Source organism: Danio rerio, chromosome 24 (genome assembly GCF_049306965.1).
Source record: "Danio rerio strain Tuebingen ecotype United States chromosome 24, GRCz12tu, whole genome shotgun sequence".
Classification (NCBI taxonomy): Eukaryota; Metazoa; Chordata; class Actinopteri; order Cypriniformes; family Danionidae; genus Danio; species Danio rerio.
The window spans coordinates 29,963,149-29,977,642 of record NC_133199.1 but is presented as its reverse complement, the minus strand read 5'-3'; the positions used below and the strand labels follow the sequence as shown (position 1 = coordinate 29,977,642).

At 34.5% G+C, this 14,494-nt stretch overlaps 1 protein-coding gene across 15 annotated transcripts in view; it reads right to left on the bottom strand.

Annotated features, from left to right (window-relative positions):
* Positions 1 to 5,970: 5,970 nt before the first annotated feature.
* Positions 5,971 to 14,494, bottom strand: part of sh3kbp1 (SH3-domain kinase binding protein 1) — a 116,114-nt gene continuing 107,590 nt past the window's right edge. For 6 of the 15 annotated variants that reach the window (XM_073940800.1, XM_073940801.1, XM_073940802.1 and 3 more), the window contains 6 exons: positions 13,909 to 13,958; positions 13,562 to 13,671; positions 11,032 to 11,181; positions 8,814 to 9,028; positions 7,507 to 7,570; positions 5,971 to 6,645 (listed from right to left, as the gene is read on the bottom strand). In XM_073940800.1, coding sequence (XP_073796901.1) covers positions 6,607 to 6,645; positions 7,507 to 7,570; positions 8,814 to 9,028; positions 11,032 to 11,181; positions 13,562 to 13,671; positions 13,909 to 13,958 — 628 coding nt within the window. In that variant the 3' untranslated portion in view covers positions 5,971 to 6,606. The remainder of the gene's footprint in view (positions 6,646 to 7,506; positions 7,571 to 8,813; positions 9,029 to 11,031; positions 11,182 to 13,561; positions 13,672 to 13,908; positions 13,959 to 14,494) is intronic. The other 9 variants (XM_073940806.1, XM_073940808.1, XM_073940807.1 and 6 more) reach the window with 2 other exon arrangements.

Below are 14,494 nucleotides of genomic sequence, written 5' to 3'. Positions count from 1 at the left end.
AGGATCGCCGCAAGGTGGCGCAATTCATGTGCCATGACACTTCAACCTCAGATAAGTTCTACGCACTTCACCTCGGACCTCTCCAAGCACGCGAGCGCCGCAGACTCTTTGAAAGGGCCCTGGTGGAGGAGGAGGAGGAGGAGGAGGATGGGGAGGCAGCGGGCACTGAAAGCCCCCCGCGGAAAGGGCGCAAGAGGACAGAGACTTCCGTCTCTCCCCTGGTAAAAATCACATTCTCTTTGGCGTGGACAGCAGAACGTATGGCATTGGCTAACTTCCCTTTATGTGTCTCTTTTCCAGGAGGGAACCAGCAGGAGGACGCTGCCATGGCGCCCTGCCAAAGGGAAAAGCCAGGGCGCTCGCCCGCTCGAACAAACAGAAGACTCTGAATCGTCCTGAATAAATATTGTACAACTTAACGGTCAAATGGTGTTCAGTGTCTTCATTATTCCTTTTATTTATTATCTGTGTGGTAAAAGTAAATTCAGTGGGGACAAAAATGAGCCCTGTCTTCTTAGTTCAACGCTGTATGCCTGCTGCGTCCAGGTCCTGCCTTGGCTACGTTCCGATTGGGACAGATCAGCCCTATCTTGTGTGTTAAAAGTGTCACGTGGGATGCCCTCGTCCAGGTTCTGCCTTGGCTACGTTCCAATTGGGACAAACTATCCCTGCCTTGAGTGTTAAAAGTGACTCGCGGGACGCCCCCGTCCAGGTTCAGCCTTGGTTGATAGCTCATAGGGAGAATGAATCCCTTTTCCAGCACAAGGGGGTGATGGGCTGGACAAATCTGTCCAGGTCTGCAAATGCTTTGAACGCCCAGAAGGCCTTGAGTCCAATTCTGTATATTAGCAAGCTTCTCCCGGGACAGCTCGGTCCTTAGAGATGCATGAATAGGTCAGGACAGGGCAGCTGTGGAGTGGAGGTTAACTTTATGGAGTTATGTTATGGAGCTAATAACATGCCAAACAATCTGAAAGTGAATTGTGTTATTTTGAATTATTGACAATTGTAATTTAATAAATCTGAATTTTTATATGCTGCTAAAATTTGTTTTGAATTTCTTAATATGAATTTCTCAATTTGAATTTGAATTGTACTACTTATATTGAACATTTGAAATTAAAGACAACTCAACTTTTCAAGGCTGATTTTTTATAGGCACATTTTCAAACTTTAGATTTTTTGTCTTCTGAATACATAAACTGCAGATATCCAGTTTGTAAAAATATTTTCAATTTTTCAAGATAATGAAATTCAGAAAATCATATTTAATACTCTAAAATTCAAAAGCAAAAATTCAGATCATGAAATTCAAATTCACCAGAAATTAGGTCAGGGGTTTTGGACAAATACAGGGTCTGAATTATGGGGGTATGTGGTTTAGAGGGGTCTGGAAATAGGAAAAATAAATGGTTTTTTTAATTTACATATGTAAAATTATTTAAAATTAAACTCATATTTAAGTTTGAAAATACGTCTATAAAAAAATCAGCCTTGAAAATGTCAGTTGTCTTAAATTTCAGATGTTCAACATTCAAGTTGTGAAATTCAAATTCAGAAATTTAAATTAGGCGAGGCAGTGGCGCAGTAGGTAGTGCTGTCGCGTCACAGCAAGAAGGTTGCTGGGTCACTGGTTCGAACCTCAGCTCAGTTGGCGTTTCTGTGTGGAGTTTGCATGTTCTCCCTGCCTTCGCGTAGGTTTCCTCCAGGTGCTCCGGTTTCCCCCACAGTCCAAAGACATGCGGTACAGGTGTATTGGGTAGGCAAAATTGTCCGTAGTGTATGTGTGAATGTGTGTGTGAATGTTCCCAGAGATGGGTTGCGGCTGGAAGGGCATCCGCTGCGTAAAAACCTGCTGGATAAGTTGGCGGTTCATTCCACTGTGGCGACCCCGGATTAATAAAGGGATTAAGCTGACAAGAAAATGAACGAATGAAAAATTTTAATTAAGAAATTCAAATTCAAAACAATTTTCACAGCATATAAAAATTCTGATATATCATTAGCTCCGTATGTTAGGGAAGAAAACATATACTAAATTAAACTGCTGTAAAAATGCATCAATATATATATTGTATTTATTTCACTTTTTTTATTTTTTTTGCATAAATCTGTTAGTTAACCCCAGCCCTGATCAAAACTACTAAATGTTTAAAAAAAAAAATTACAGAATGTTTACCCCTTAATTGTCAAAATCACAAATGACGTTAAAAAAAACACAAAAATTGTTTCTTTTCAATACAAAAAGTAACTGTGGACTGGATTTTTATTTTTATTTTTTTACATTTTATCAGTCTTGGACATGTGAACATTTAGTCACAACATTGGCTTTAATGCATTGTTAGATTTTCATTTTCTTTCTCCCTAATTTATTGTTGGTGTTTTTTTTTTTGCCCCATTGAGTTACATTTTAACCACATTTGATGGTGCATAAATACCCAGTCTTTGTTTCTATTTACTCCATGTATAGTTCTGAGAGCTGAAATGCATATTTACATTTTTGGTGAACACATCAAGGTAAGTGCGTAAAGGTCACTCTCACACACTCAGACACACATACACATACTTTAATTTGCTGTTATGCTCCATAAAATTCAGAAACTACATCTAAAGCGTTAAATGATACTCTAATTTTACCCTTTCTCAAAAGAGAAAACCACCAACAATCAAAAATGGATGGTGTCATGGTTTTGTAATAAGAAAAAAATGGTTATAATGGAAGTAAATAGGGCAAAAACAGCCACCAACAGTAAAAAAGGAGAAAAAAATGAAAATTAATCAAAAACAATGCATCAAAGGCAGTGTTGTTTCACATGTCCAAGACTTTGATAAAAGGTTAAACAAAGTCCAGTCCACAATTACTTTTTATATTAAAAACATGTCATTTTGTGTGTTTTTTTCACCAAATCAGTGACATCATTTGTGAATTGGACAATAAAAAGTTAAAATAAAATTTATATGCAATTTAGTAGTTTTGATCAGGACTAAGGTTGATAAAAAGATTTATGCAAAAAAAAAAAATAAATAAATCTCATGCAATTTTACGACAATTTAATTTAGTGGATGTTTTCATCCTGTACATAACAAAAGGGAAGTAAATTTGCCCAGACTGTATTTTTTAGTTAAAAAAAAAAATAAATAAAAAATTCTAAGCATTTTCTCAAAATATGTGTCTAAAAAGATTTGTCAACAAAAATCATTCCGCTAGCTTAAACACAGAAAAAGTTTTGGCCAAATTAAGACTCAAAATCACCCCATGTGACCAAATGTGAATAAAAATAGTTGGTGATAACATGAATAATAATAATAATAATAATAATAATAATAATAATAATAATAATAATGCTTAAGAACATGATATGTGCCATCAAATTGAAAACGCGTTGAAATATAAACAATAAACAAGACCTAAAATAAACACTCGCCGTGTGGCAAATGTGAGTGAAAAATGCTGCCGAGCACACAAAACTGTTAATCAGCTGTTGCCCAGAAACATATTGTTAGCATGATATGGTTGATAGTGATCATTAAAGATTGCACCGTGGCAAAAATCAGCATTTGTGAGTATATTAAATGGTCAGCAGTTGGCTGTGGCTCACATAGGCTGGTTGGACATCCTCTCAGCACACAGATCTGGCATCATTAGTGGTGTGTTCGTCCTTGGAGACTCAGTGATCTGCAGGCCTCACTGGACAGCAACCAGGAGACCTGATCCTCAATTACCAGATCAAACACCATAAAGAGCAGCACATGCCTATGGAGTGAAATCAGCGAATGTCTGAAATCAGGGTGTATGCGCATTAGATGCAGACGGACTGAGGGTTTCTGAACTTAAAATGACCTTCATCTCATAAACCATCTCACGCATACGTGACCCTTAAGATGTTGTATAATAGTAAACCTGATCCTAACTCGTTTATTCCAATTCAGAGTCCTGCTGACACTTGTGATGCAGTTGTTACACTGTAAAATGCAGGGTTTCTTATAATATTTTCATATAGAAGACCAGTTGAGGAGAAGTTTCTAATATATTTTAACGTTTCTAAAGTAAATTAAAGGCATTTAACTTTTGCCTGGATTTTGACTACACTGTAAAACACAAGAGTCAACTTTATCAAATGAAATGAGTTTAGTTAACTCAAAATTACTGAAAGTTAAATCTACTCATTTGAAAAGAGTTTTGAACTCAGTGTTGAAGGTAATGAGTTAATGAAATGCCTCATAAGCTCACACGGAATCTGCAGATTTCAGCAGATTTTTAGCCCTCCATTGAGTCTGTTTATTTACTTGAATAAATGTGTATACATTTATATTTATTCAGTTTTTCAAATGTATTCCAGCATGATTATTGACTAATATGAAAATGTTCATTTAATTCATTCATAATACAGTTTGTAAAGCAACATTTTCTGTCTTTTAGTAGATATATTAAATGAAAGACTTGCTTTGTTTACAAAAAAAGGGGGATCAAATTGGATATGCATTGTTAAAATTAAATAAAATGTAGGTATTAAAAAAGGTATTATTTTTTATTTCATATATAATTTTTTTAGTTATGATACTCCCACAATCACTATGCATAAATATGCAGATTTTTAACAAAATTCTCAGCAAAAATGTCAGCAAATTCTGTTTGGCCCTACTGCAACTTAAATGGAGTTCACAGTACTCATGTAGATTAGTTTTTGTACTCAAATGGTTTGTAGCAATCTGTTTCCTCCAACGGTTTGAGTTGCCTTAACTTATTGGGTTTTACAGTGTTCCCAAATTCGAAAGCTTTCCAAATCCACAGGCAGAGCTGTAAATGCAAACGTTTGGTGTCATTTTAAAGAAAACCATTAGATTTTTTTATAAAACACTGTTGAAACTGTTTAATTGTAAATATTGTCTTTGTTAAAATAAACCTCTCCAAAAAAGAGGCTCTTTTTTTCTTTTCTTTTGTAAACTCAAAATTGAAAGTATACCAATCAGGTTCTGTGTGGTCTAGGTTGCTGTAATTAATTTTGTGGGTTCCTGCACATGCCTGTAATCATAGGAAAAAAGAAAAATGTCTCATTGATGATCTATGCAAAAAGCTATTCTATTCCAACTGATGAGAGAGCAGAACCACATATGGGGGTATTGGGCCTGAACGGACCTTTCAAATTTAAACAATGTGGAAGTAAATGTTGTCACGGACCCAGTACGCAGAGTTTAGAAGGATAACAAAAATAAACGCTTGAAGTAAAACTAGTTATTTACATTAGTTCATTCATTTTATGTATTTTCTTTTCAGGCTTAGTCCCTTTATTAATCCCTTTATTAATCTATTAATCTTTATTAAACCGCCAACTTATCCAGCATATGTTTTACCCAGCAGACCTTCCAGCTGCAACCCATCACTGGAGAACATCCATACACACTCATTTACACACACATTACTGACAATTTTAACTTACCCAATTCACCTGTACCGCATGTCTTTGGATTTGTGGGGGAAACCGGAGCACCTGGAGGAAACCCACACGAACACGGAGAGAACATGCAAACTCTTTTATTGGGTATTAGGCCAGTACAGACCTTTGCACAGAGTTAGCATGTTCTCCCTGTGTTTGCTTGGGTTTTCTGCGGGTGCTCAGGTTTCTCCCACAAGTCCAAAGACATGCGGTACAGGTGAATTGGGTAAGCTAAAATTGTCCGTAGTGTATGTATGTGTGTGAAAGAGTGTGTTTGTGGGTGTTTTCTCAGTGATGAGTTGCACCTGGAAGGGCATCCGCTGTGTAAAACATATGCTGGATAAGTTGGCGATTCATTCTGCTGTGGCAACCCCAGATTATTAAAGGGACTAAGCTGAAAAGAAAATGAATGAATAATAATATTTTTAAAAACTAGAAAGAAAAAAGTGCATTGAGTTACACTTATTTGACCCAGACGCTCCTCCTGGTGGTCAAGCATATTCATGAGCAAAACAAAAAACTCTGTAATAGTTGGTTTGAAGTATCTTTTTTTTTTAATAAAATCTGCACACATAATTGCATTTAGTACATTAAAATATAAAAGTATATATAGAAGATTTCAAAGAAATAACTTCAAGAAGTCAAGAAAACAAAATGTGAGTTTTCTCATTGTCGTCACCAACGTAAAACAAAGAAGAAAGACTGAAGAGTTTGAAAATAAACAAGGCCTCTTATGGGTTGCTGATGGGGAATGAAACGAAACTCGTCTTTGCATATAAAGAAAAGAACAGAAGGCCTCCGAGTCCAAAGAAAAAGAACTTAAGGTGAACAGTATTTAAGTAAAACGCCATGGTTTCTCCTTCATTTGATGTGTTTAGTACCAGAGTGTGATGGATGATGGTTAACTAGTCACAGATGTGCAGGTGACCAGCTAACCAAACCCTTTAACCATATGATGACCCACAGTAAGGCCAGACCCGGGGCGACGGGTCTGTGAGTCTGAGTAAATAGCAGAAAAACAAACAAACTAAAAAAAAGCAGAAAGAGTAGAAGAGAAACGGGGGTAAACAGTTGTTTTAAGCAGTTGTTCTGATACATTTTTGTTCTTTTTTTGGCACAATCTACTTCAGCCTCGACACATCCTTCATCTTCAGATCCTGCATGCTGGAGTTCATTTGGAGAGAGACTTCTTAATCTGCTCCACTTCCATCTAAAACGCAGAATTAAACAGAGGTCTGGTAAACATTTCATTTTGGGGGGGATAAAACAATTATGATTTTTATATATTTGTAAACAAGAACTTTTTATCATTTAAAATATAATAGAATTGAAAGTAAAAACACTTTGTCCTAACAACATGTAAAGCATAATTTCCTGAGGGGGCTTATAATAATAATAATAATAATAATAATAATAATAATAATAACAACAACAAACTGCCTTTTTCCAAGTAAATGAAAAGAAATAAGACTAGGAAATATTGGAAATATTGTGATAACTTCCATGCTCTACTAAACTACACTTGGGATATAGATGAAAAAGACAGAAAGACATTAACTATTCACAAGAGAGTTAATAAATATTGCCTTCAACTCTATACAGTTTATATGTAACAATGCCAAACTAAAAGTCCTGTGAAGTGCTTTGAAATTTGCATTTTTTCCTTGCAAGTTGACATAATCACAACTGATAACAGTGCTAGATATATAGCAACTTCGCCCCTGTATAAATAAGAGTCCGTTTAGTTTAGTGTTTAGTTTTTATCACAGCTCTGCCTCTGCAAGCTTTGCATGTTTCTATCTTCTAAATGCATATTTTGTCTTTGTTTGGAGCACATTAGCTTATAGATATCCTTAAGATTATCATACTGATACTGACAAATACTTATTTTGATTTTACAGGACCCTAGGTATTTTACAGGACCCTAACAATTTATCCTCCCTCTGCTGGTTGACTGCAGTATAGATCACAAACCTCCACTCTTTACATGTAAACGAATATGCTTGATATGTGTTTGTACACTACTTCTTAAAAAGCTGATGTGATAAGGAATAATGGCAGGTCTCCTCACCTGCAGTGATATACGAATCCTCTTCTCCTCATCCAGTTCACTCACCAGCTGTTTGATTTCTTGTCTAAGGAAACAAATTCGAAATTAAAACACATATCAATCAATCAATCGATCAACCAACCAACCAACCAACCAACCATTCAATCAATTAATGAATACACCAATCAACCAACCAACCATTCAATCAATTAATGAATAAACCAACCAACCAACCATTCAATCAATTAATGAATAAACCAACCAACCAACCATTCAATCAATTAATAAATAAACCAACCAACCAATCATTCAATTAATAAATAAACCAACCAAACAACCAACCAACTAATTATTCAATCAATCAATAAATAAACCAATTAATCAACCAACCAACCATTTAATCAATTAATACATAAACCAATTAGTCTATCAACCATTCAATCAATTAATGAATAAACCAATCAATTAACCAATCAATCAACCAACTATTCAATCAATTATTGAATAAAACAAATCAACCAACCAACCAACCATTCAATTAATCATTGAATAAACCAATCAACCAACCAACCAACTATTCAATCAATAAATAAACCAACCAACCATTCAATCAATTAATGAATAAACCAATCAACCAACCAACTATTCAATCAATAAATAAACCAACCAACCATTCAATCAATTAATGAATAAACCAATCAATCAACCAACCAACAATTCAATTGATTAATACATAAACCAATCAACCAACCAACCAACCAACCAACCAACCAACCATTTAAACAATTAATAAATAAACCAACGAACCAACTACCCAGCCAGCCAACCATTCAATCAATTATTGAATAAACCAATCAAACAACCAATCAACCAATCATTCAATCAATGAATAAATAAACCAATCAATCGACCAACCAACCATTCAATAAATTAATATATAAACCAACCAACCAACCAACCAACCAACCAACCATTTAATCAATCAATCAATCAATCAATCAACAACCACTCAATTAACCGACCAACCATTCAATCAATCAATCAATCAATCAATCAATCAATCAATCAATCAATCAATCAATCAATCAATCAATCAATCAATCAATCAATCAATCAATCAATCAATCAATTATACAATTAACCAACCATTCATCCAATCAATCAATCAATCAATCAATCAATCAATCAATCAATCAATCAATCAATCAATCAATCAATCAATCAATCCTTTTGTTCTTCCTACAACATATCATCCTAAATGTCTCCCTTTTCCTGTGCTTTATTCTCTCCACTCATCTTTCATGTAAGCCGCCCCCACTGGTTCATACTTGTGCTGGCTCTTCATGAGCTCTACAGTTCCTTTCAGGTCTCGTAGTTGTGCTCTGAGCTCCTCCAGCGTGACGGGACCCTGTTCGCTCTTCCCTCTGGCATCAACCGAAGGCGAATGAGGCCGCAGTCCAGCGCCGCCCTGGTGGAGAGACGACGATGACGATGAAGATGATACACCGCTGGGCTTAGGAGGTAAAGATGATTTCTCAGGAACCTGTGGAAAACCCCCATGAGACATCAGCGCAACAGTTCATTGAACACGAAGAGGGACGTCTTTGGTTTCGGCTATTCTCCAGAGCCTCAGTCTCTCTGTATGTGTGTGTGTACGAGTGTGTAAACAATATAGTGGCACCGTCAAGTTTTTGGACACTTAATGCCTTTTTCAATCAAGGACGAAGAGTATAACTGTAATGATATAGATCTAAAAGCATAAAAGATTATAATTTTCTTGGCTGATAAATGATTAAAAAACATTGGCAGCCAATTAGAATTCATTTTGGTTTGAAGATTGTGAACATTTAAAAGTAGCAGAGAATTTTTTTTATAATAAACAGAAAAACAGCATCATCATTGGTGTGGATGCTCAAAAAGTAATAGTAAATAAATTGAACAGTCTGGGTTCTGTCATTATTTAGTAACATCATGTCATTCTAAACTTGACTTTCTTTTATCTGAAGACATTTTTAAGAACTGTTTTTTTTTTCTTTCTTATAATTAAAGTTGGTAGGGTCCCAAACAACAAGCAGTGCTGCTTTCACTTCTGATAATTGATTTTAGGCTTCAGAATTCAAGTAATGAAGATAATGTTGAACAAAATTTATAGGAATCATTTGCTTTTGTTGGTCATGGAACTTATTTTTTCTACAAAACTTCTGTTGAGGGGCTAAAAATTTGTGGTGTAATGGATCACAAAGTTCAAGGTTCGGATCACATGGCTTTTTAGTCAGGATTGGACCATTTTTTGGATCAGTCAAAAAGGGGAGGAGACAAATGTAATTTGCTTTCCATTTATTACAAAAACTTTTGGTCTCATAAAATAAAATTAAGAAATAATCAGCTGAATAAAAATAAATGATAAAATATTCAGTACTGTGAAAAATTTACTGTTACCACTACTGTTGCTGATGACACTAAATATAAAAAATCTAACAAAATTAGCCCCATATTTATTTTTAATTGTTTTATTATTTTTATTAATTTTTTTTTTCATTTTCAATAAATGATTCAGTAATTCACTCAAAAGAAAGAATATTATTCAGTTATTCACTCATAAATTTGAAGAATTATTAAGTGGCATATTTTTGATGGCTGGTTGTCGCCAAATTTTTTGGTTAAATAATGTAAATGCTGAGTGCAACTTTCATTTTTGAGCACATGACAGTGATTTTAATCTTTACCATTAACATCAGTAGTTTTATCTAAATTATAAACTGTTATCCCAGTACTTCTGTGTTATTTGGCTGTTTGTAACTTCATAACTAACTCAAAATACTGAATTTTGAGAACTATTTTGAATACATAATTTTGAAGGATTAATAAATATATGCAAATCCCAATCATTTTTAATTCATGTTGTGTTGAGATCTTGATCGTTTAATGGTTAATTGTGCAACTTACACTGAATGCATTGATGCAGGCTAAACAAATAGTGTCAGAAAACACCTTTAAATGAAACCTCCCACAACTTCGTCATCATTATATTTTACAGGAAAGCCTAAATGTTTTCATACATGTGATTTGAGTGACATGAGAGGCGATCTCTATGTGATCGTTACAAATTTAGGATTAAACTACAAGTAAAAAATTTATTAATCCATGGGTCTTGTGTGTTCCGAACCATGGGTTGTGACCCGTATGAATCACCGATCAACCATGATCCATTACACCCCTACTAAAAATACATATTTTGTCCCCAGTGACTCATTGAAGAACACAATTTTCAAAATACACAGAAAAAAGAAAGTCATACAGATTTGGAAAGACACCTGTGAGCAAATGATGAATTATTTTTCATTTTGTGGCGAACTGCCTCTTTAAGACATCTATTTTATGATTATTTTAAAAATGTGACTTAAGTATCCAAACAACAATTCTTTTTGTGTCACAATCCACAAAAATGCTTGACGGTGGTGCCCCCTTGTGGCAGGACAGGAATGTGCATGCAAAAAAAGGGGATGGGTGTGAGGGGTGGAGTCAGGGAGAAGGGGTAGGGCTTACTGTTATAACTGGCACTGCTTTGGGCATCTTCTTGGAGTTGTCATGAGTTTTGGGAGTGAATGAGTCCTGCTCCTCCTTTCCCGTCTCCTTGTCTCTCCTCTCCTCCTCTGGAGACGAGGAGTCCAAGAGGTCAGGACTAGAGAGAGAGGACTAGAAGGAGAGGGAGATTTAAAGCACCATGACCAGAAAACCCACAGACAGGCGAAGCAGAAGGTAACCCCATACCTAGCAAATAGCACAATCATATCTGACGAATTATTGATGTACAACTGAAAGGTCACAAATATATGACAGAATCAGCTGATTGCATTTAATATGTGTTAAAACAATTGAATGTGATTGAATTGACATTCTGATTGGTTAATGATAAACAAGCACGCACACTTGGGAGGGATTGTTTTTGTTAACTTTCATTTTAGATTTAATGTATTGTACATAAGGGACTAATTATAGTGTTTTGCATAATGGATTTCAAGTATTTTACATTTATTGAAATAAAATACCGAAATCACTGAAAAAGATGATTCCTAAAATTTACTATTTTTTTAAGGTAAGTGGTCTTAAACAATTTTATTTAGGAATTTAAAGTGCCCCTATGATGAAAATCCACTTTTGTAAGCTGTTTGAACAAAACTGTTTGTTGGCATAATGTGTCCACTGTCATATTGAAGTAATACAAACACAAGTCTTTTTTTTTATTTTTTAATTTCCTGACATTAAAATGGAATCCCAATCCCAGTGATTTTGAGGCCCACCGCAACGTGACTTAAAAGTGCGGTTTCCCCGCCCACCGAACTGATTGACAGGTTCCATGTTTCTATAAAAACATGTATAAACATGTCCACAGAACATTCATTCATTCATTTTTTTCGCCTTAGTTCCTTTATGAATTCGGGATCGCCACAGCGTACTGAACCACCAACTTATCTATTAAATGAGCTATGTTTCAGCTTTATCTGTGCATGTCTCTGTCACTGACTGCTGTTTATCTGGCGTAATGCAGGAGATGCAGACACGCATGTTGTAGCAGTGGGCGGGGAGAAGCATTTCATTTGGATTTAAAGCCACATTCTACAAAAACAGCTACATTCTAGTCAGGCATCAAAATGGGCAGATTTCAGAGGCTATAATAAATAATACGATAGGTGTTTTGGGCTGAAACTTTACAGACACATTCTAGTGACACCAAAGGCTTATCTTGTATCTTGTAAAAGGTGTAAAATAGGTGCCTTTTAAACAAACAAAGTTAAGAACATTACTAAATTTATTTTGTTTGTTTAAATTCAACCCACATAAATTGTTTGCAACAATGTTGCAGAAATCATTTTTTTAGTGTTTGTTATTTGTTTGTTATATGATTTTAAACTTACTTAAAACATAAGATTCAATATTAATGATACATTCAATATTAATGATACATGTAATTTATACATACTGTACATCCTTGTATGAAATTTGTATGGAACATTTAATCTGATCATTACCAGTATTAACCTTATATGAAATTAAATTCTTTTGGATTTGGAACCAAATTAATACCAAGTAAAATGGGCTAAATTTAAGTTTTAAGTTTATGATTTTTTTTTTTACTTGCTTTAAGTTTTACTTTTGGAGAAAAAAGTCATTTTGCAATAATCTGTCAAGAGGTGTACATACATGTCAAATATAATCTAGAACAAGGGTTTCCAATTTCAGCCCGCAACCCCCAAGATAACAATGCCAGTGACTCTTAACCCCCAAACTCCTGTGAGGTGGTTATAAATATACAAACATCGCACACACAACAATAGGCCTAAATAAACACAACACACACACAAAAAAAAACTGTCTAACAACCATATAATTTATATAGTCATTAATTCATTTGTCTAATTTCATATTTACCTCACCTAGAGAGTCTCCTGGGCACATTGTTTTTAGCACAAGTCTATTCTTGGTTTAGTTTTGGAGACCGCCAATCGGAGATCCTTCTCAATATTTAGTTGTGACTTTGTTTTTATTCTACAGTATTTGATTGCCATAAAGGTGTCAGAAAGTTCAACCTGCTGCTATAAAGTCTGTCGCAGCTTTCCCACTTTGGGAACCACTGATCTAGAATATTTAACATTTTGGGGATCTAATAAAATTGTCATAGATTTACTAAACTTAAACAGTCAATTTTATTGAAATTATTTTATTTTATTAATTTATTTAATGTATCTGTTCTGGGTCAAAATGCATGACCTGAATGTATCATAAGGGAATAACTAAACCCTAAATTATTACTTAAAATAAAGTTAATAACTTAAAAAAAGAAAACATTTCCAATTTCCAAAGCTCAATTTACCATACATTATTTTAACTACAGATATTTTATTAAAAAGATTATAAAAATGACAAAGCAAACATCAAAACTACTTTAAAATTAAAACAAAACAATTTCAAAATAATTCATAATATAAATAATCTTATAGTAGCCTAATACTAAATGAAAACAGTGATAAATGTGTAAAATAATATATAAATAATGCAAATAAACAGTGTGACTCACAGATGTGAAGATCTGCGAGCGCGGCCGTCGGTCCGTCACACGGGGCCGTGACGCGGTCGGGTGGTTCAGCTTTTCTGTGGACAAGACGATGCAGTCGAAGTCTTCTACATCTTCAGTCGAGCGTCATACACAAATACAAACATAAACACACAGGACCACATATATATCACATGCATACACGTCACAAACACACACAGAAAAAACACGCCAGACTATGATCGCATTTCCAGAATGGAAGTGAAGGAAGTGAAATGGACAGAGAGCTGTTGTAATCTGATTAGATATGGATTATTATAAGCTTTATTAGTCATGACAGGGTTATTCTGGACTGAAGGACGGGGACTCACCAACATCTACAGATTTGTCTGCAGTGCCGTCAGACTTTGGACTCTCACATCTGTGCAAAAGACAACTTTATTACCACAAGAGAATATTATTATTAATATTAACATTGGAGATTCATTCTTGTCAACTGGTTTATTGTTCTAATTTAATCCACTGAAAATCTGAATGATTCACTGAGACTTTGTAATCACTGAACAGAGGTTGTTTGCAGAGGTAGTTTAAAAATTACATGATTCACTGATTCATTTTAAATTCTCTACAAAACCTGTTTTAATGGTTATAAATCTTTCTGTAAACAAAACATTTCACTAATTGAAATCACTCTTCAGTGTTCATCTGAAAGATTTAAATTAATTCAATTTTAAATGTTTAGTGAGCCCTGAATTAATCTATTTTAAAATTATTCCATACATAATGACTCACTAATACATTGGAATCCCTACACAGAATATATTTGAGTAGTTTTGAATGAACTATAATATGAAACAATTGACTGAATTTGTGTAATTACTATAGATAATTAATTCAATAGTTCTAAATGAATCCACGCAGTAACTATTTGATTCAGTAAATTGAACAAAAATCATA